The sequence below is a fragment of the Jaculus jaculus genome, chromosome 2, assembly GCF_020740685.1.
Source record: "Jaculus jaculus isolate mJacJac1 chromosome 2, mJacJac1.mat.Y.cur, whole genome shotgun sequence".
Taxonomy (NCBI): domain Eukaryota; kingdom Metazoa; phylum Chordata; class Mammalia; order Rodentia; family Dipodidae; genus Jaculus; species Jaculus jaculus.
This window is the reverse complement of record NC_059103.1, coordinates 110,176,354-110,199,977: the sequence shown is the minus strand read 5'-3', so window position 1 is coordinate 110,199,977 and position 23,624 is coordinate 110,176,354. Positions and strand designations below refer to the sequence as shown.

General features: G+C 36.6%; 1 protein-coding gene across 13 annotated transcripts in view; it reads left to right on the top strand.

The window, feature by feature from the left end:
- Positions 1–23,624, top strand: part of Pdlim5 (PDZ and LIM domain 5) — a 194,403-nt gene that overhangs the window by 90,424 nt on the left and 80,355 nt on the right. For 7 of the 13 annotated variants that reach the window (XM_045142934.1, XM_045142932.1, XM_045142939.1 and 4 more), the window contains exons 4-5: positions 17,157–17,199; positions 18,885–18,976. In XM_045142934.1, the coding sequence (XP_044998869.1) occupies positions 17,157–17,199; positions 18,885–18,976 (135 nt within the window). Of the gene's footprint in view, positions 1–17,156; positions 17,200–18,560; positions 18,977–23,624 lie in introns of all 13 variants that reach the window. The other 6 variants (XM_045142930.1, XM_045142927.1, XM_045142928.1 and 3 more) reach the window with 1 other exon arrangement.

The window sequence follows — 23,624 nt, the reverse complement described above, 5'->3', positions numbered from 1 at the left end:
ATTAGCTGATTTTTAATTTATTTCTATTAGATTGAGGTGTTGTTTGTGCTTGGATCTATTTGACATCCAGTAATGAGGTAGTGGAACAAGATTGTACTTAACATTGCATCTGAAAATGTGAAACTCAAAATTAATTAACAAGAATAGCCTGGTCTATTTACAGCTACAGCATCCATATTTGTTGATTGATTTTTGTGTGTGTGTGTGTGCATGCATGCTGCATGTATGTGTGTGTGGTATGTGTATGTTGTATGTGTTTGCATGCTTGTGCGCATGCGTGGGAGTAGAGGCCAAAGGACATTCTTGGGTGTGATTCCTCTGATATGCCTTTTACCTGTGTTTGCTGTCTTTGGTTTGTGGCTTACCAGTTAGGTTGGCCAGTTACCTCCAAGAATCCTTCTGTTTCAACCTCCCCAGTGCTGGAATTACATGCCACACCACACATGGCATTTTTATTCAGGCTTTGAAAATCAAAATTAGGTCCTCTGGCTTGAGGGAAAAACACATTTTACTGAGTGATCTAACCAGTCCTTGTTCATTCACTTTTTTAAATCCTTGACTTTAAACATCTCTAAACTAAAAAGAAAATCTACTCATTCAAAATTATTGTTTGAATGTTAATAGAAAAAAAAGTAAGTTGAGAGTGTAACAAATGAAAAGTCTTCATTTTATGTTTCCACAAAAGATAGCAGACTAAATGTATTCCTAATAAGGTTGTGTTGAATGCTGGAATGTTTATTCTCTTAAATTTTATTGAAATACCAAACAAATTCCCTTTTACAGAAAGGTTTACAATGAAATATATTTAGCCTAGACAAGAATAGCAAAAAGAGATGTCTGGAAAAAGTTAGCAGCAAAATTATATCTCTAATATGAGGTCAGGGCAGTGTGCATATAAATATGACCCTCAGAGAGCATGTCTCACAATTTGAAATGATTGAGGGAAAAATGAGGTACTTGATTATGTTGTGTAGTACTCTTTTTTTTTTTTAAAGTTGGTATACTTTCACAGTCCATACACCACTTACACAGGCTAATCCATTGTTTAGCACTGAGGTTGGGTTTAATTTTCTGCTAATAAAGTATTATGCTTTTTTTTTTTAAATTGTTTATTTATTTATTTGAGAGAGAGGGAGAGAGAGAGAATGGGCACGCCAGGGCCTCTGGCCACTGCAAACGAACTCCAGACATGTGCGCCCCTTGTGCATCTGGCTAACGTGGGTCCTGGGGAATCAAGCCTCGAACCGGGGTCCTTAGGCTTTACAGGCAAGCACTTAATCGCTCAGCCATCTCTCCAGCCCATATTATGCTTTAAAAAAAATTTTTTTTTGTCTTAGTAAAAGTGAACTGTGATACAGGCTAGCACAGTTGAAAATAGCACTTAAAATGTTACCCTGCCAATAATATCAAACCTGCCACTTCACTTGACTTCTGGAATCAGTGGCTTGACAAGTATGAATTTCATTTGAATAGTAGATTAGAAATTTAGATGTTTGATTCATTTCTAGCAGTATTAAAGTTGAGGTAGAGGAAATAGAGTGCCCTAATGACAGAAGTCATGTTGAAAGTTTCTCATTCTCAGTACCTGTCAATATCTGAGCATACTGTGATTAAGGTTTTCATCATTATGCAGAATGATTTTGAAGCTTAAGAGACTAGACCCAAAGGGCCACAATTACGTATGATTACTTAATAGAAGGGTTGGTACAATCAAAAGTAATAAATAAATAAATTAAAAGTCAGGTGTGATAGTTCACACCTATAATTCCCGAATTTGAGACTGAGGCATGAGGACTAAGACTATAAGGCCACCTTGTAAAGCATAATGACACCTAATGTCCAAAAAAAATAACCCTACAACAAACAGTAAAAAATATTACAAATTGATCTAAACCAGAGACTGACAGATTTGTCTTAAAATCTAAAGGCCACCTACACTCTATTTTTACTTTAATTTTTTTATTTTATATAAATTATAACAGGTTATACTCTTAGCCCTTGCCCTTGCTCCTGTTACCCTGGAGCTTGCACTCAGTTGAGTTATGATATTCACTGTGTGGTTATGAAGGCCTCATGTGTAATCAGAGAGCGGTTGGATACACGCAGAAGTTGCATGCCACTATTGCACAAGTTTGTACTTCATGACTGGTGGATTTGTACTCTGCAAGGTCCCCTACTTACTCATGCTGTTGGTGACCATTTTCCTGAAGCGGCTCCTGTAGAGCTTTCCAGTACTATGGGGAGTAGCCTGTGGGATCTAGTTCCCTTTCTTTTCCAGCATGATGTTGCGATGCTCTGTGACTGCATCCTATGGCACCTTCAGCAATAGGATCTTACCTTTTAGCTCTGTCAGGTAGTCAGGTGTTTGGCAATGTCCTACATTGTTTCAATGGACCATAGCCCTCTTCTTTAGGCTATCATTTATCTGTCTTTCTACAGTGACAGAACTGAGTTGTTGAATTGAAGATTATGTGGCTTATAAAGCCCAAATTATTTACTGGATAGGCCTTTATATTAAATATTAACATTTTTAAACAAAGAGACATATATTTTATCCATTACATAAACCCTTTATTGAAATATTTCACTTCAGTGAAATTTTCTTTGTAATAAATTATTCTGAAATTTATCTAACCTTGAACACACCAAAGATATTATATAATCTTTTTAAGAATTTTTTAATATAAAAATTTCCTCCTTGGGCTGGAGAGATGGCTTAGCGGTTAAGCGCTTGCCTGTGAAGCCTAAGGACCCCGGTTCGAGGCTCGGTTCCCCAGGTCCCACGTTAGCCAGATGCACAAGGGGGCGCATGTGTCTGGAGTTCGTTTGCAGAGGCTGGAAGCCCTGGCGCGCCCATTCTCTCTCTCCCTCTATCTGTCTTTCTCTCTGTGTCTGTCGCTCTCAAATAAATAAATAAAAAATGAACAAAAAAATTAAAAAAAATTTCCTCCTTAAATTATCCTGAGGCTCTCTTGAGTTTGAACAAAGGTACAAAGATTAATTGGATTTTTTCCTTATTATTAACAATTTTACACATGTATTTAACGTATTTTGACCACAATTACTTGCTCTTCTTTCCCTCCTTTGTACCCCTTTCAATGAACCACCTTCTCCCTCCAACCTGTCCTGTCATTTGCCCTCCTTTGCCATCCATAATGACATGTTGATGGGCCCAGTGTGCAGATAACAATAGCCTCTATGATGTCATCAGTTAACAGCCACTTCTTGTCCAGATTACTGTTTCAAAGCATTCCTCCCTGCCATCTGGTTTTGTGTTCTTTCTGCCACCTCTTCTGCACAGAGATGTCTCATTTAACGCCGAACATTTAACTGTGGCTTCTCAACACTTGGTTGAGCTTTGAGTCTAGTACTTGGCACCATCTGTGAAAAGAAACTTATCTGATAGAGTGAGAGAGAGCAGTCCTACTGTGAGGTCACAAGCATAAGTATTAAGAGGGCAGTGTGATAGGCACAGCATAACTATTTAGCCAAGCAACAATAATTGCTGCTCCCCAACCATAAACTTTTCACTAGGGTTTCCATACTAGTCATGAGTCCCTCCTGCGGAGTGGACCTCAGATCTAATCAGAGAACAGTTAGTTACCTAACACAGTATGGTCATGGCAGTATTGCACAGGTGGTAATCTTGCCTGGCTGCTTTTAGGGTCCATGAGCATCCTGCACAGCACATAGCAGCACTATGGCAGCTAGCAGAAGCATGGAGGAAGCTTCATGCTTAGTGTCAGCTTGATTTCTCTGTCTTGCAACTGATTCTTGTGATGTCTTCAGCAGTAGGGTCACAGCATACATTCTAGTTCTAGTGGGAAACCAAGGGCCTTGGCAATAGCCTGTCTTGTTGTGAGGGCTCAGGGGCCACAATAACCAACAACTCTCTAGGAAGTTGACCACCAGCACACTATTCTTAATAATTTTGGATTCTGGTTATTCTTTCAAGAAGAAAGAGGCACATGAAATGACTTCTGTAGTGAGGGATTAGAAGGGTGGTGTTATTGAAAAGTCATCGTTTTAGGGTTGGTATTGGTTTTAGAAGTGTAAATAGCAAAATTTTGAAAGAAGCCTTAGGTTGATTCCTAGGGTCCTACTCCCAACTAGATGATTGTGAAAACTAACTTAGTCCTTTGTGGTTTTATTTAATTAATTAATTAATTAATTTGAGAGAAAGTGGCAGAGAGAGAATAGGCACACCAGGGCCTCCAGCCACTGCCAACATAACTCCAGATGCATGCACCCCTTTGTGCATCTGGCTTATGTGGGTCCTGGAGAATCAACCTGGGATCCTTGGCTTTGCAGGCAAACACCTTAACCCACTTAGCCATCCCTCCAACCCCCATCTGTGTTTTCAATTCCTCATCTATAAAGAATAAGAATTGGTGAGTAAAAGTGCTATTTAAAAACTCAAATAGCTGCTGTTATTTTTAGCTTATAGTTATTCATAGAGTATTTAAATTTATCTTCTTAGAGGTTTTTAAATATGTAGGTATTAACTATTTACAAGGCAACAAATTGGGGGTGGTAATACTCATACTGTTACTTAGCTCCTGTTTTCACTGGTAGTGGACATAGACTTCTTATTTATTGACTTATGATCTGATTCCTTTATTCAAATGTAGAGTATAAGTAGAGACCTTCTGTGATATACAATTTTGTATTTTAAACTCCTTAAACTGTGCCTAAAGCACAATAAATGTTTGATGGATGGACAAAGGAAAAGATGATTTCAGTAAGAGTTATCAAATAGCATATAAAAGTCACGAAATCTAACTAAATTGGTCACTCAGTAGCTTAACTTTCAGAGAAGGCACAAAAAACTTCAAAGTCCATGAAAACACCAAACCACATATAGCAACACAATATGGCAGGGATCAAATCAAATTTCACAGTCATTACCCTAAATACTAATGGCCTTAGCAAGCTAACAGTATGGATTAGAAAATAAGACCCCTCAATCTGTTGTCTTCAAGAAACCCATCTCACCACTAAAGACAGATACCTCCTCAGGGTGAAAGGGTGGAAAACAATATTCCAAGCAGACAGAAATAAGCAACAACCAGCATAGCTATATTAATATCAGATAAAACAGATTTCAATCCAAAAATAATCAAAAAAGATAAAGAAGGCCACTTCCTACATATCAAAGGAACGATCCATCAAGAGGATATTACAATCATAAATCTGTATGCACCAAACACAGGGGCACCACAGTTCATAAAGCAAAACCTACTTGACAATAAAACAGAAGTAACCACCAACACCATCATAGTTGGGGACTTCATTACACCATTATCACTAATAGACAGATCATCCAAACAGAAACTCAACATGGAAGTAAGAGAGCTCAACAATACCATAGATCTTAGATCTAATGGACATCTACAGAACATTCCACCCCAAATCCACAGACTACACATTCTTCTCAGCAGCCCATGGAACATTCTCTAAAATAGATCATATACTGGGTCACAAAGCCTGCCTCCACATATTTAGCAAGAATGACATAATTCCCTGCATGATATCAGATCACAATGCTATATTGCTAGAATTTAACAACAAAAGACCCACCAAGAATCCCATTGGTGCCTGTAAATTGAACAGCACACTTTTAAACAATAAATGGATAGTGGATAAAATAAAACATGAATTTGCAAAATTTCTAGAAGTGAATGATGATGATAACACATTGTAGCAAAACTTATGGGGCTTTCAGAAGGTAGAATTGAACTTCAGTCATACAAAGTAAGAGAAGAAGAAATATTGATTAAGGACCCATTTACTCTTTCTTTCCTTCCCTCTTTCTTTCTTTCTTTTTAGTTTTAATTTATTAGTTTTCTTTTCAGCAAATACAGGCAGTTTGGTACCATTGTTTAGGCTCATCTATGATCTACCCCCTCCCATTGAACCCTCCTTGTTGATGTAAATGGGTCGTGCATTGTGGAGTTAGCCCACAGTTATTGGTACGATAAATGTCTGCATATCATGACCAACATGTGACTCTGACATTCTTTCCGCCCCCTCTTCTGCAAAATTTCCCTGAGCCATGTTGGGTTCATTTTTGGTCTGCTTCAGTGCTGAGGTGTTAGGGGCCTCTGAGGCTCTGGCTCTCTGATTTGGTAGGAGTTGATTTTTCTCTGTGTTGGTCTCCTTCCCCTTTGTGCACATATCCGGTTCACATGAAAACTTCACCCTTGCTTGTTTTGCCAATTGTCCTTAATTTCAGCCAGGCCCCTTTTGAGGTATGTTGGGGCAGCTCTCTCCTTGGGATCTGCATCTATCTGAAAAAGAGAAGCAGATTCTCCAACGGAGAGTAAATTAGCACCCGGAAAATTGAGATAACACTTTTTTGATAGAGAGCTTGATAGGTGTAGGCCCTCTTGTAGCCCATGATTGATGATAGCTTGATATTGGAGAGTGGGCTTATGTTTGGGTATGGTTCTGACTTGTTTCCCAGCTCTAGCTATGGGTCTCGTACCACTGAGGGGATCAGTTAGCCAAATCAAGAGCAGTTGGTTCCCCACCATGGCTGTGTGCCACTATTGCACTTATGTGGGCATCACATCAGGTTATTTGTTGCTAATTAGGTTAGACAATGAGTTGCTTGGACAGATATTGGTCATTTCCCCCAGTCGCCCATGTAGCACCTTCTGGCACTAGATGCGCTGACTGTCTGGGGACTGACTCTCTCCTGGCTTCCAGCCATGCCATTCTATTTTACCTGTCAGCTGCGTATGGAGTGTTCAGCAATAGGTTCTTACCACTGGCCTTTGGTGGGTCATCAAGTACTCTGACAGAAGTCTGTCATTGTTTTGGGAAACCTTGTAGGTTTCTCTGATCAAAAGCTCATTGTGGATGGTAGCCCCAAGCTGGAAGTGGGGGGTTAGAGGTCAGTGCCCACTAAGAAATTGAGGAAAAACGTATCTAATATACAAGAGTTAGAGGGGAGAGAGATAGAGGGGAGAGGGGGAAAGAGAGGGAGGGAAGATGTAGAAGATTTAGGTTAGTCTTGATCCTACCCTCTCCAGTGTCTTGTGGTTCAGGTGTTTTTCAAGGTAGGGTCTCACTCTAGTTCAGGCTGACCTGTAATTCACTATATAGTGTTAGGATGGCCTTGAACTCATGGTGATCCTCCTACCTCTGCCTCCCGAGTGCTGGGATTAAAGGTGTGCACCACTCTGCCTGGCAATGTCCTGATGAGGCTGATACATTAGAGGGTAAGGAATGGAGAATATTGGTGGGTATTAAACTTATTAATCGTTTTCTTTCTTAAACCTAAACTACATATTTTATGTAAGGCCTTTAGTTCACTTCTGAACTTGGAGTAAAAAACAAGTAAACTATATCTGTAACATTGACCTTAATGTTTTCATCATTTGTAGGATTATCATTCATTCATTTGGTCCACTTACTTCACTAACCCTGTCCCTGGCTTTTTTTTTTGACCCCTGTAGTAAAAATAGCATACCCATTTGGTTAGAGAGCTCAGCAGAACAAATTCTCTTCCTTTCCTTTTATCCCTCTTTCCCTCCCTCCCTTCCTCTTATTCCTCCTTCCCTATTTCCTTGCAGCTATCTATTAGATCTCTTGCTTGACTTAAAACTGGTTGTGCTAATTTCTCCTCAAACTAGTACTAGTTGCTATAGCCTCCTAAAAAGGGTCAATGCAACCAAAGTACTCATCCTTAGGAAGAGAAGAGGTTATCATGTGGCAACTACCTGTCCTGGGTGTCTCAGAGCTGAACTAGATTTAAAGCAAGTACAAATACAGGCCCCAGGTACTCACTTTGAACGGAGCAGCTCTTCTATGCCCTTTTTCTTTTCCTTGCTTCCTTGTATTTAGAAAAGCTCATCCCAATTTGGGTTGCCTGTGAAGGGTGGCAGGAATCTGCTTAGTAGTTCCCATAGTAAGAGATGTGAAGAGAAAGATAAAGTGAGAATATTTGTGTGATACATGGGTGGGTAGTGAGAACAATCTTTGATTAGCTATAAAAGTCTGTGCTAATACATAACCGTTTCATACTTTGATTTACAGGAACTACAATAACATTTACATTTTCTCTAGTGATTTTAGCACTATATTGCTACAAGTGATCAAAATCTTTAAGGTTGATGTTTTGGGATAATTGACTGAAAGTACAATAAAGTAGGGGGAGCTATTTAAAGATACATCTCTTGAGTGCTTTGGTTCTTTCACCCTTGGACTTGCTTTGTTATTACAAATTGACAACTTAGCAATTAAGGTGATTAATGGTGTATCCTAGTGTTTATAGGTCCTTAGGTCACGGGGTTCCAAGGATGGCTATGCTGTGGGAAACTTGTATAGCGCTCATCTCATAGAAAGTGAAGCAAAACCCTCCTCTCTGTAAGGATGATGATGAGTTAAATATGTTAGATGGAGTTGAATGAGTCACTAAGAAATAAAGAGTAATATAAATTCATCTTTATTGGTATAGCTCTGTTGCCTAATTTCTTCTTCCCTCGACACTATAAATTTACTGGCTTCTTTATTAAATTAAAAATATATGTAAAGCTCTATTAGAAAAATGTGTTATTGTACTACTTAGTTAAAACATAATTTAAGTGTAATTCTAGTCATTGTTCATAAGTTGCAGTTTTGCTTGATTCTTTTGGACTTAATCCATGATAGAGCTACTGTTAATGTATTATTTCTTTCCATTCATTATCCTAACTAGAACACCACAATTCTCGTTTTTAGTACATCTGGTGTAACTCAGACTCCTTTCAGCTGTTAAACTGTGAACACTGAAACTAGTTGAAAAGGCTGAAGGAATTTTACTATGGATATTACTTTGATAAAAACAAAGTTCAACTTTCAAAAGTTTGTTCTAGCCACACAGACAGTTATGTTCTTTAAATTCTTTATGTTTGGGATAGTACTTAAGGCAAGGCATTGATGTCTTACCATCCAAGCTTACTCCTTCCTGTGTGAGGCACCACAGGGAAAGAACAATGAGCCAGTTGTGAAGCTCATGGAACTAAGCAATTACCAGGATCTCAGGTGGATAGAAACTCACATACCACACAAAAATGACTTGTGATCCTTGAAATTCAGAGAGATGCACTATCTCATTGTGAATGGAAGAGAAAATGTAGGAATAATTTTATAATTGTTCCACATATTTTAACTGTTGGTTTATTTAAATGTCTTTATAATTACTTTTTATTGCAACTTGTGGCATTGCTAAAATCCCAAATGCTCTGTATTTATCTAATGCAAAGTAAGATAATACAAGAAGTTTAATTCTGACAAATGCTTTTTCTTAATATGTTAGGGCTTTCCCCCAGGGTATATGGAAAATCTGATCAAGGCTAACAGATTTTTTTCTTTAAATATTGGTCAAAAATTATGATCATAATCTTTGAGTATCTTATTAAATGTAAAGTCACAAGAGCACTAGTTTTATAAGAATGATAATTTATGTAACCAAACATTTAAAGAATTTTAAGGACTGTAAATATTTCCTCTTAATTTTAGCTACTTGAGGAGACTTAAGTAAACATTTCAGGGATTGCAGGGATTTGCTCTTTAATTATTTATTTATTTTGTTTGTTTTTTGTTTTTAAAGGTAGGGTCTCATTGTAGCCCAGGCTGATCTGGAACTCACTATGTAGTTTCAGGGTGCCCTTGAACTCACAGTGATCCTCCTACCTCTGCCTCCTGAGTGCTGGGATTAAAGGCATGTGCCACCATGCCCAGCTTTAATTAGTTTATTTCTTTACAGTAGCATTTTCCAAACTTTACTCTCAACTCCATTCTTGAGAATTTTTTCCCTAAATAATTAGTTCTTCAAATACATATATTCAACAACCCATAGCATTTTCTTCTTTAGACATTTCAAAGATCTGAATAGTTTTGTCACTAACATACAGTATAACTTCTACCTTCACATTTTATTTTATTTTATTTTTTATTTATTTTTTTTTCATTATGCTGCATTTATTATTAGAATCAACAGTCAACAGTGAATGATTAACTAATGCCTCCTTTTTTGTACACTTTGGACATTATCTACACTATTGCTTTTACACTAGAGGTCACACCTGGCCTCTGACTCCCAGGAGCAAGATTAAGACACAGTGACATTCACCATCATGGAGACACCTTCCCCTTTCTTCAGGATTGTTCAGTAGGGAAGGGAGAACCCACAGGTAGGCTAAAAGCATCTGAAGGCAGGAAGAGCCTACTAAAATAACCAGCACTTCAGGGACCCTTGCAGGACTCCTGAGTACTCAGATGTTACTAGACGTTACAGTTGCCTGCATAGCCAGACTCTGTCAAACCTTTCTCATAAATATCTCTGGCAGAGACAATTAACAGAAGAACCCGCCGCTGTCATGGCACCCAGAGAATTGGTATTACCCAGACGAACAACAGTGGTACTAGAGTTCCACAACATGGTGTGCTGTCTTTTGCCTATGAAGGGTTTCTTCTTTTCCTTTTCTCTGTTTATTCTTCATGCTCTTTTTCCAGTTTCCCATGGTCTCTCAAAGCTACCTTCACATTTTAAACTATAATTTTATTTATGTTTTGTTTGAGTGAGTGAAAAAGAGGAGATACAGAGGAGAAAGAGAAAATAGGCACACCAGGGCCTCTAGCCACTGCAAACGAACTCCAGATGCTTGTGTTCCCTTGTGCATCTGGCTTTATGTGAGAACTGGGGAATCAAACCTGGGTCTTTAGGCTTTTCAGGCAAGTGCCTTATCCACTGAGCAACCACTCCAGCCCCCACATTTTTATGATTTTTTAAAATTTATTTTAGAGAGCCAGAAAGAGGCAGGCAGAGAGAGAGAGAGAGAGAGAGAGAGAGAGAGAGAGAGAGAGAGAGAGAGAGAGAATAAGTAAGGGTATGTTAGGGTGTTATAAACATTGCAAATGAACTTCAGATACAGGTACCACTTTGTACATCAGGCTTTACTGGGGAATTGAACCAAGGCTGTCAGGCTTTGCAAGCAAGTGCCCTTAACTGCTGAGCAACCCTTTCAGCACAATACCTTCAGCATTAAAAAAAATTTTTTGTTTATTTTTATTTATTTATTTGAGAGTAACAGGGAGAAAGAGGCAGATAGCGAGAGAGAGAGAATGGGCAAACCTAACCAAGGAAGTAAAGAATCTCTACAATGAGAACTTTAAAACACTCAAGCAAGAAATTGCAGAAGACACTAGAAAGTGGAGAGACATCCCTTGTTCCTGGATTGGAAGAATCAATATCGTGAAAATGGCAATCTTACCTAAAGCAATCTACACATTTAATGCAATCCCTATCAAAATTCCAAAGTCTTTCTTCATGGAAATAGAAAAAACAATCCAAAAATTCATTTGGAATCACAAAAAACCTCGAATATCTAAAATAATACTGAGCAACAAAAAAGAGGCTGGTGGTATCATCATACCTGATTTTAACCTATACTACAGAGCCATAGTAACAAAAACAGCATGGTACTGGCACAAAAACAGACATGTAGATCAGTGGAACAGAATAGAGGACCCAGATGTAAGCCCAAGTAGCTATAGCCACCTGATATTCGATAAAAATGCCAAAAATACTTATTGGAGAAGAGACAGCCTCTTCAGCAAATGGTGTTTTGAAAACTGGATAAATATCTGCAGAAGGATGAAAATAGATTCTTCTCTCTCGCCATGCACAAGAATTAAGTCCAAATGGATTAAAGACCTTAACATCAGACCGGAAACTTTGAAACTGCTAGAGGAAAAAGTAGGGGAAACCCTTCAACATATTGGTCTTGGCAAAGACTTTCTGAATACAACACCAATTGCTCAGGCAATAAAACCACAGATTAACCACTGGGACCTAATGAAATTACAAAGATTTTGCACCGCAAAGGACACAGTGAAAAAAGCAAAGAGGCAACCTACAGAATGGGAAAAAATCTTCGCCAGCTATATATCTGATAGAGGATTAATATCTAGGATATACAAAGAACTCAAAAAGTTAAATAATAAGGAATCAAACAAGCCAATCAAAAAATGGGCTATGGAGCTAAATAGAGAGTTCTCAAAGGAAGAAATACGAATGGCATATAAGCATCTAAAAAAAAGTTCTACGTCACTAGTCATCAGGGAAATGCAGATTAAAACTACATTGAGATTCCATCTCACTCCTGTCAGATTGGCCACCATCATGAAAACAAATGATCATAAATGTTGGCGGGGATGTGGAAAAAAAGGAACCCTTCTGCACTGCTGGTGGGAATGCAATCTGGTCCAGCCATTGTGGAAAACAGTGTGGAGGTTCCTAAAGCAGCTAGAGATTGATCTACCATATGACCCAGCTGTCGCGCTCCTAGGCATATATCCAAAGGACTCATCTCATTTCCTTAGAAGTACATGCTCAACCATGTTTATTGCTGCTCAATTTATAATAGCTGGGAAATGGAACCAGCCTAGATGTCCCTCAACAGATGAGTGGATAATGAAGATGTGGCACATTTATACAATGGAGTTCTACTCAGCAGTAAAGAAAAATGAAGTTATGAAATTTGCAGAAAAATGGATGGACCTGGAAAGTATTATACTAAGTGAGGTAACCCAGGCCCAGAAAGCCAAGTGCCACATGTTCTCTCTCATACGTGGATCCTAGCTACAGATGATTGGGCTTCTGCGTGAGAATGAAAATACTTAGTAGCAGATGCCAGTAAGTTGAAAAGGAGACATAAAGGGTGGAGAAAGGAAGGGAGGAGGATACTTAATAGGTTGATATTGTATATATGTAATTACAATGATTGTAATGGGGAGGTAATATGATGGAGAATGGAATTTCAAACGGGAAAGTGTGGGGGTGGGGAGGGAGGGAATTACCATGGGATATATTTTATAATCATGGAAAATGTTAATAAAAATTAAAAAAAAAAAAAAAGAAAGGTGGACAGTGTTCTTGAGGGCAAAACCTTAGTTTATTTTCTAGCCCTGACACACAGCAACACATACTTAAACACACATAAAAAGAAAGTTTTCTATAAAATGTGATTTGAGAAAGTTTTCCTTATAAAGAATGTATACTGGGCTAGAGAGATGACTTAGTGGTTAAGGACCCAGGTTCAATTCCCCAGTGCCATAACATAATACCAGTAACAAAGCCAGATGCACAAGGTGGTGCATGTGTCTGGAGTTCATTTGCAGTGGTTAGTGGCCCTAGTATGCCCATTCTTTCCCCCATCCCTCTCCCCTCACTCTCTCCCTCCTTTTCTTTGTTAAATAAAAAAAAAAATTGCAAAAAAGAATGTACATTGCATAAAATGAGATACATACACAAAATAAAATAAATATTTAGAGAGAAATTTAAAAATCTTGAAGTTTTTTGTTACATGAACTATGTAGTTAGAAACATGTTACTATGTAATGCAGTTATTTCTGAGAATTATTTTAATTATTTTTTTCTCCTTGAACTTTTTGAGTCTTCCTGCTTCAGCCTCTCAACTACTGAGCTCACAAGCATGTACCTCCACACCAGTTTTGTAAGAATGATTGAGATTATCACATAATATTTCATTATGGGATAATATTACAAATATTTCTTCACTGTATATTTGACAGGCTGTTTGCAGTTTCCCTCTAATATAAATTATTCTGTAGGATATACCATTATACTTCATCAAGTCATTTTCCTATTTCTGACTATTTTGATAGATTTTCTGAAAGTTAATTTTTGTGTGAAGAGATTTGTTTGTGGATTTTAATTATGAAATTCCAGAGCATTTTATAAAAGAGCTCTACTAATATATTGAGCTCCCAGCAACATGGTAAAATATTCTCACTAGCATTTTATACTAACATTTAAGGAAGTCTTTACAACTGTAAGGAACAGGTAGAATTAAAAAAAAATTCTTTGTTTAGCAACATATCCTTTTTAAAGCTCATGTATTACTCATCTGTTTTATAAGTTTCATTATGTATTTTAAATTTTATGAGCTACAGTAAGTTAAGTGTCATAAGAATATGTTCAGGGGCCGGAGAAATGGGTCAATGGTTAAGGCACTTGCCTACAATCCTAACAACTGCGGTTTAATTCCCCAGTACCCACATAAAGCCAGATGGACAAAGTGGTGCAAGCATCTGGAGTTCTTTCGCAGTGGCTAAAGGGCCTGGTGCATCCATTATCTCTCTTTCTCTCCTTACAAATAAATAAAGTTTAAAAAATTCTTAAGAAAGGATGTGTAATTAGTTACAGGGGTTGGAGAGATGGCTTAATGGTTAAAGATGCTTGTAAATTCAGATACACAAAGTGGCACTTGCATCTGCAATTCGTTTGCAGAAATAAGAAGTCCTGTTGCACCCATATTTACTCACTCACTCTGTCCATCTCTTTCTCTACCTTTCTCAAATGAATAAAATTTTAAAAAGAAAAGAATATATAATTATAGATATATTTTCTGGCTTACTAACTTATGTATACGTTCTATATGTTAAAATGATTTTCAAAATACTTTCCTGTAAATGACATAATTCCTGTTTACTCCAAAAAAAAAAAAAACAACAACAAAGTAAATGTTAACATGATCATGTTTGTTAGCAGAACAATTTCCTGAAATTGTGAATTTCTATGAATATTCAAACAGAAGTCAGATATCCTTAATTGGAATGTCAGGAATCTTCTTTTCAAAGCTTAATCGTTCACTTACTCATTTGGTAGTTAGTATTTAAAAACAAGAGTTCTAATTTTTATTGCACCTTTACAATTACAAGCCAATCTACTTTTTTTTTCCTCTACAAAAGGATATTTGTGTAAAGGACTCACCCTGGTATTTGGTGGGCATGTTGCCACTGTTTTCCTGAAATGCTTGTCTTACTTCATGTCATTGCTCTTGCAAAACTGCCAGAAGGCAAATAGAACATGTGTTCCAGTTTCGGATTTAAATTATTTTTCTGTGCATTCAAATGTTCAAAGAGGATCTTTATAGTACTTTCAATTAGTAAAGTATGACAGGACTCACTCTCAACAAAATAACTTGATTGGATGTCAGATTAAGGAAACTACAGATTGTTTTGGGTTTTTATGGTTAGCACTACTTAAATCCAGTAAAAAAAAAAAAAAAAAAAAAAAAAAAAAAAGAGGGGAGTTGCCTTCTTAGATCTAGTATATATTTATTTCATTTTAAGTGTAGAAAACTAGTAACTGTTACATACATTTTTTTGTTGTTTTTGTGCTGGTGGTGGTACTGGGTCTTGTTATATCCCCAAGCAAGTATTTTTGTTCTTTTTATTTTTTTACATATTATTTTTATGTTGCCAGGAGTGTTTCTTGTATTTTAAAGTGTCCAGATGAAAAAAGGTACAGCTTCTCTATCTTGCTAATCTTTCAGTAATGTCTTAGGTGATTTTAGTGAGCAGATTCTTTGTGATTACATCTTATTGTGAAATTTCATAAAAGGAAAATTCTACCATTTTGTCCTTGAACTTGTTTCTTTGTTATAACAGCTCTACCGGCTCAAAGAGAAGTTGTTTGAGATGACATGTTGGAAAGTTACACAACTGCACAGGGTATAACCTGTACTGCAGCATCCCAATGTTAGCACCCATTGTGGCCTTTCATTAGGCTAGGCAGTTCTGTCAGTGCCTGCTGGAGCCAAATTAGTTGTTATTGGGAAATTTAGTTGCTAATCTGAGTACATTATTAGGATATGCTTATAGAAACCCAGTATCCTGTGCTAGGTCTTCTATTTGTAATCTGGTGTGTCTGTGTGTGTGTTTTTCCATGAGCGTGGGTATGTATGCACGTGTGTATAGATACTAGCAGTTGATGTGAGATGTGTTCTTTTATTGCTGTCCATCTTGTTTTACTGAGGCAGAGTCTCTCACCTGAAACGAAGGCTGATTATGCCAGTCTAGCTAACCAGCTTGTTCCATGGGTTTTCTCTCTGCCTTCCCAAGCACTGGCATCACTCACCTAACATTTACTTGGGTGGTGAGGATCCAAACTGCAGCCCTCAAGCTTATGCAGCAAGCAATTATCCACTGAGCCATCTGTCTCCCCAGTCTTGCCTTTTTTTAAAGTAAAATGTATTCTTTATAGAATGTAATTATCACTTACTACTCACCTATTATGTTTATATTTCCTGAGTTCTGCCCTTTGATGTCTTCTCCTTGGGTTGTTGTACTAACAGAAGAACAAATTGCTTCTGTCCTATTAAATGTCCTAACAAGTAGGAAAGGATTTCTCAGCTAGTTTGTTAATATACCTGAATATAGTCAGTATATTGCAATATGTAATAACAAGGTTGGAGGCTCAGCTCTATCTTAAGTGATTAACTTTATTTTTGAAGATCTTAATTTGAATAATGAGCATAATAGTTCTACTTTTATATGAGTTAATTATCCAAAACAGTTACTGTTACTGTTTAGTCCATGATAATCAAAAGGCACATAGTGCAAAAACCATACAGGTTAAAACAATCCACTGAAATTTATAACTAGTCGAATTGTATGCACAAGGCTTTGCGTGACTTTGCTTTTATTATTGCTCAATTATTACATATTAAGCACTTTGCTAAAATGCGGACATCAATGGGACATGGTCATTGTCTTTCCTGAAAATATCACCTGATAGAAGAATTCTGTTTAGTTCTTAGCATGACAACTAAATTATCTTGTGTAAATACTTAAGAATATAAATACAAAATAAATTACTCAGTGACTTGGGCTCAACCCAAATACATTCCTCATCTTCAAAAAGAGACCCAGCACTTTGTGGACATGTTTGTAGACATTAGGACAAAAAGGAGTTAACTCTGGAGACTGAGATTCTGATTGGGGAGGTGAAGAACCTCTCAAGGATCAGGGAGTCATGGCCATGGTTCTTGGCCTTTTAAAGTGGGGAATAGCCTTAGCATAAGGATTAAAAGCTTAGGTGTATTATTAGCAATTAAGATTAGTGTTTGAGCTTGTAGAGAAACTGCTGAAGAGAACTTCATGTGTAAAGATATTGACTTTTATAGCTCTTGACTTACTTACACGAACTAATTAGAACATTGTGACTAGCAAAACTATGAATTATGGAAGTATAAATTCCAATCATTTAGCATGTCAAGATGTGTAAATAGTAAAAATTGCATTAATATGAAATTTTTAAGTTTGCAAAAGTTCATGTTTTTCTTTCTCTTTCCCTCCAGAGCATCTGCTGCACCCAAGTCTGAGCCAGTTCCCGTTCAGAAGGTGCGTTTCTAATCTAGCATCAGTGGTTACCATTTCACTCTCCTTCCTGAGCCACCGTAATTTCTGTTTTTGTTTTAGGGTACAATGACATTTAATCTGTACTCTCAGCACAGTTTTCCTCAGGCTCTTTTCCTTAAAGATGAAGGGAAGGTGAAAATAAACACCTATGGAATCGTTTGTAATTCTACCTGTATTAGAAAATATTATTTCTAAAGCTATACATAATCAATAGCATATACCCAAATTTCTTCTTTTATATTTATTTTAATTTTCTACCTATTCATATATTTTAAAAAGGATAAATAAGTATATTTTTAATAATATCTGTAATATACATTTCAGTGTAAGCTTGCATTAGATTATTGGCACCCCCTCCTTTTCCCCATATTTCCCTCAAATTGCCCTAAAGTATTATTTGTCCTCATCTGATTTATACATTTTGATATTTTCCCCTTGATATTTTGGCATTCTTTGAAATTCATAGCTAATTAACTTGAAGATTGATTTATTTGTGAATATCATAGAGGGTTATTCCAATTTAAAAAATAAACATGAATATGGTTTTGAATAAAGATTTGTAAACAAATTCTGGTGATTTTTGGAGGAACTGGCCTTTCTTACAAGTCATGTTTTCTTTGACAACTGGCAGTGAGGAAATATATATTTTTTCCTCAGAAAGCTATTAAACATTTTATTTTAGAAAAATGCATTTTATTCTATCCTTGAAACATATATTAAAACATGAGAGAGTGAGGGAATGACTCAAGTGCATTACAAGAGAATGGACTTACTGTGTTTTTGTAAAGTTTTCACCAATTCTTTATTCAAAGTAGTTATAGAATATATACATTTTTGAGCTAGATGAAAATCATCTCATTGCTTGTTTTGTTTTCTTTTTAATTGAAAGTTTCAAGCTTGTTGCTTTTGCATGAATCCAGTAATTGCATTGTGGAGAGAAATCAAAAATGTTTGGAAATGACATTATTATTGAGGCCTTGTATATTTTAAAATAAGAACTGTTTCAGTTTATTATGGTATATTGTAAAACTTTTCCTTGGAAATATGTATGAAGTGACCCTTTAGGGTTTTTAATGACTTTCTTGCTCTGTTTCCTAAGTGGTGAAACTTCTTTCATTTTTATGTATGAAAACATGCTTGCTGTGTGCATCTGCATTATGCATGTTGAGACCAGTTAGCATGCATGCTATGCTACATCAACTCAGTTTTTCCTTGAGACATGTAACATTTGAGTTGCTAACATAATTGTTTTTGTCTTTTTAAAAATGAGTTTTGTGGTTTCACTGACTATATTATGCATGTATTTGGTGTGTTTTGTATATGTCTATTTTTATCTCACATAGGGTGAACCTAAAGAAGTAGTTAAGCCTGTGCCCATTACATCTGCTGTTTCCAAAGTCACCTCCACAACCAACACGGCTTACAATAAGGCACCACGGCCCTTTGGTTCTATGTCTTCACCAAAAGTCACATCCATCCCATCACCATCGTCCGCCTTCACCCCTGCCCATGCAGCCACTTCATCACATGCTTCCCCTCCACCCGGGGCCAGTGTCACTCTTCCCCCATTCTCTGCATCTGGACTGCATGCTAATGCCCATGTTAGTGCTGACCAGTGTTCCCCTGGACTGAGCACTGATAAAACTGCAGTTCATATCCCACGGCAGCCCACAGTCACCAGCGTGTGTTCCGAGACTACTCAGGAGCTAGCAGAGAGACAGAGAAGAGGATCCCAGGGTGACAGTAAACAGCAAAATGGGTAGGTGGCCAAGGGTATTTCAACTCTTACCCAAACTCTTCTTTCAGGAGATTTCCAGGAAAGACTTCCTGTCCTTCTCTTCTAGTTGGCAGCAGGAGGATGATGTGAACAGTGGCCTTTAGAGTATTTATTCAGAACACTTTCTGCATAGCAATTACAAGTTAATCAAAACCTAATTATACATTTGATGTGTCTAAGCCATGTAACATACTCCTAACGTTTTCTCCAGGTCCTGGCACAGCACTGAGCAGCTGACACTTATAATGCAAGGTGAATCTTATATCTTTCTTTCTCAAAATTTTCATCCTTTTATTGGCCACCAAAAGTTTAAGCAGTGTGATTGTCACCCTAAAGAGAAAGGAAATGTGTTTTTAAGAAAAGTTCCTCTGTTCGAGGAAGTAATTAAGAAAACAGAAAACAGATTAACTTCTGACTCGTGTCTATATATGACACATTAATTCAGAGCAAGTATCTTTCTTTAAAGGCAATTACTACAGAAAAAAAAGTTAAGGAGGATTTTCACCAGGAACATTATATCCATCTATCTAAGATGAATGCATTTAACCTATTGGATTCTAAATGTTAGAGGCAGTTTTTGAAAATTCATTCATAATTTTTCCTTTTGGGGAATACCTTTTATATAATATTTAATTTTATTTATTTAATTTTAGAGACAGAGAAAGAGGCAGATAAAGAATGGAGTGCCAGGGCCTTCAACCATTGCAAAGGAGCTCCATACACATGATATGCTACCTTGTGCATTTGGCTTTACATGTATACTGGGGAATTGAACCTTGGTCCTTTGGCTTTGTAGACAGGTACCTTAACACTAAACTGTCTTGCCATCCTGGGGAATACTTTTTAATAATTGTTGACCTTACTAAATTATGTGAAGTCTGGTTCTAAGATTATGTCTAGGTTTTTATCATCATAAAATATATCATCATTTTGTTTATTTTGAAATTCAGTGATGGCACTTTAAGGCAGTGATTTATATCAATTCATTTTGATTAGATTTATTGGACAAAAATGAATCTTACAAGGAAAACAAAGGAAATAATGTACATATCTGATGGTTTCACCAATGTCAGTCTTCAGGAAATTTATAAATAAAACAGTTGTGTGGATAGGTCCTTTCTATGACATGTAATTCTTTCCGAATGTTAATTCCTATAATGAAGAGCCTGTGCTCTCTGTAGCACTGCTGTCATGGCAACCATGAGGCTGTAGCAGAGAAAGTGGCCAGTGTCCAGATGCTGCTGGGAGGCAGCGGAAGCTCCACAAGGAAAGCTGTGCCCATGGCTCTGTGGTTGTGGGTGGCTCTTTATAGCTTGATGCATATTTTAATACCTTATTTTTATTTATTTATTTTAGAGAGAGGGAGTGAGAGAGAGAAAGATAAAGGCAGGAAGAAAATGGGTGCATCAGGGGACCTCCAACTGTTGCAGACAAACTCCAGATGCATGTGCCTTGTGCATCTGGCTTACGTGGGTCCTATAGAGTTGAACATGGGTTCTTTGGTTAACCACTAAGCTATCTCTCTAGCCCTCTATTTTTTTAATCTGAGGAAGAGATACAGTGTATAGTATTCAGGTGTGTTTGGTTGTAACTTTTTTTTCCTGTATGTCTATTTTTAGACAATAGATAGTAATAAAATTAGGTAACCAGAAAAGAAAGATGCTCCTGTCAAATGCTGGCCCACAGAAAACTGAAACAAAAGCTTATTATGTTTATTAAATTCCAGTTTCTCTAGAAATAAAGTCCACTGAAGGTAGTTGTAGCTGGACCCAATTTTTTTCCCCTAACACTTCTGGAAATTTTGTAAGAAAATTTGCTTAAATGGAAAATTGTAGAGGTAAAAGAAAATTGAGGTTATGGAAAAGTACTGGATTTAAAACAAGCTTAAATTTGGTGCTTTATAAGTCTATCTTTGGTAATTAAACTTGAAATGATTTTAAAGCTTTCAAGCTGAAATTAGGTAGTACTGTAGTTTTAAGGCTTTTAATGGTGGCTTCTTAGTCAGTCTTCAAGTGTTGAAAGCACATGCCTGATGTTCAGCACTACAAAGTATAGGATGAAAGGGATTACTACATATTTTGCATTATTAGCAAGCAAGTTATTGCTTTGCATTAGAAAATTGAATGTGTTTAGAAATAGCCTGATTTCAAATGATGTGCAGATGTTAGGACAGTGAAAACATGATTACACTGAAAACACAGTGTGGTGCCCATCAGAGACAGATTTGAGAGTTCTTTCACTCATTAGATTAAATTAGTGATGGGTCATCTTGAAGAGTGTTTTGTGATGCAGTTGACTAGTCCTTTATTGCATCTGGTGTTAAGCTTTTTCTGTTAGACTTTTTGCTGGTGTACTTTCCAGGTATTTTTATGAAGTTGGCAAAAACAAAACTTGTAAAGCTAAGAGTTGTACTTTTTATTAATTGCTTTAAAGTAGTGCATGTCAGTCACCCAAAATTTTTAAAGAGTTCAGAAGAATCTAAAGTTAAACATCTGAGTTACCTTTTCCCCAAAACACTGTGACTTTTTAAGTGTTTAAGTGATTTAATACAATTAGCTAATTTGCTCTAGGCATCTCACCTAAAATTGTATTGGATCAGTAAACACAAGATACAAACAAGGGCTTAGTAAGTATTATGACTAAGTGATAATTTGCTTTTCATTTTAATAGTATGAAGTCTAGAAAATATACAGATAGTTTTTAGGATATCTCTACTGTGTAAGCATTCTTATTTCTTCATATAATTAATAGTGAGTAAAGTGCTTTAATTATTTTTGGCATGCGGTCCTCTGCTGTTCCCCTTAGTCTTTGAAGAACAGAATAGGGCTTTCTATTCCACACTGGAAAGAAAGCAAGAAAGCTCTTTCACATCAAATAGGTTAGCTGATAAACCTTTTCACTTTCCACGAGTCCTTGCATTATAATGTGCCGCTGCTTTCAGAAGGTAAGCCTTTTGCATATATTTTGTTAATTTTAATTTTTTTTGGCTGAAGTTTCTTCTAACCTTTCATATGTGGTATTAAAAAAAAACTTGGCCTTGGAAGATACAAAAAAAAGTGTTATTAATAGTTTAAAATGCTCTTTTCTTTACAGAAAACACACGTGACAAAGTTAGTATCTGCATTACTGGAGAGGAAATATGGTGATTTATATATGAGTAAACAGCATGAATGCCCAGATTTTTGCAAAATTGAATTTAATTTTGCAGTAGAGCTATAATTTAGTATTTTCAATAACTTTTATTTGCATTGCTGTGTTGTGGTGAATTGCTTTATAGTGATAAATTGTAGTGTTTAAGCAATGTCATAAAGTATATGTGGGGTTTGCTGTGTAAGTTGAGACTGTTAGAAGACAAAGATAGAAATATAGAGATTAAAAACTAAACATTTGTATTATTAGTAAGTAGTACATGTAAAATTGAGTTTATTTCTAAATTCATAGACAAACCCAGTGCTTCTTAGACAAAGTTCTCTAAGAACCTGAGTTTTCTAATTTTAATTCATTGTTCTGGAAGGTTTACACCTCTTTGTGCAGGGTGTGTGTGACTGTGTGTGTGTGAATCTACCCAGTTTTAAAATTAGTCAAAGACAATTCCTAGCTTATTGAATGTTTTAGGAGGCATCAGAATTAATATCACTGGCAGCTTGTTTTTGTTCATACTGACATTGAACATGGACAGTGACTAGTTCGAAAACTAGATAAAAATCACATAAGACAAGAACTTACAACAATTTGCTTTAATTAAACCATGATTATGCTGAGCATATGAAAAAAAATCTTTAATCATCACACCATAGAATTGAAAATACGGCCTCTGCCTTGTCATACTGAAGGGAATTAATAGTTGAACTATTAGAGCAACTTTTAATTGCCTGTAGTTTCACAGACTGTAGTAAGACACTCAGAAACCATGATTATATATTTAAAATTAACTTACACAGAAGTAACCAGTCACTAGACTGCAGTATAGAAAAAAAATTGACAAAGGAAAAGCATGACACTTAAAAATAAATTTAAGGGCTGGAGAGCTGGCTTAGCAGTTAAGCACTTGCCTGTGAAGCCTAAGGACTCTGGTGCGAGGCTCGATTCCCCAGGACCCACGTTAGCCAGGTGCATAAGGGGGCGCCTGCATCTGGAGTTCATTTGCAGTGGCTGGAGGCCCTGGTGCGCCCATTCTCTCTCTCTCTCTCCCTCTCTGCCTCTTTCTCGCTCTTTTGCTCTCAAATTAATAAATAAATAAACAAAATTTTGAAAAAAATTAAGACTTTAATACATAATTTTTAAAATGCAAGATTGAGATTCTTCAATTAGGTATTACTGTCCATTTTGCTGTATATCGAGATACTTTATATGATCTAATGCTCATTAATCTTAGTACCCAGGATTACATTGTTTTCTCAAATCATGCACTAAGCTAAGATTTGGAATTGAGCTTTGTAAAGCCAAATTTGGATGTACCTTCTGCTGTGTTACATGTTTGTGCCTTGACATATTTCTGTAACTTTAGTTAGTACTTAGTACTTATTTTTAGTGACTATAGAGTCATTGCAAATGTATGAGTGGATTTATGTGCATACTCTACAGTTGCATGTGAAAGCGCCTTTCTTGAGTAGTAGGGGAAACTTTCCCT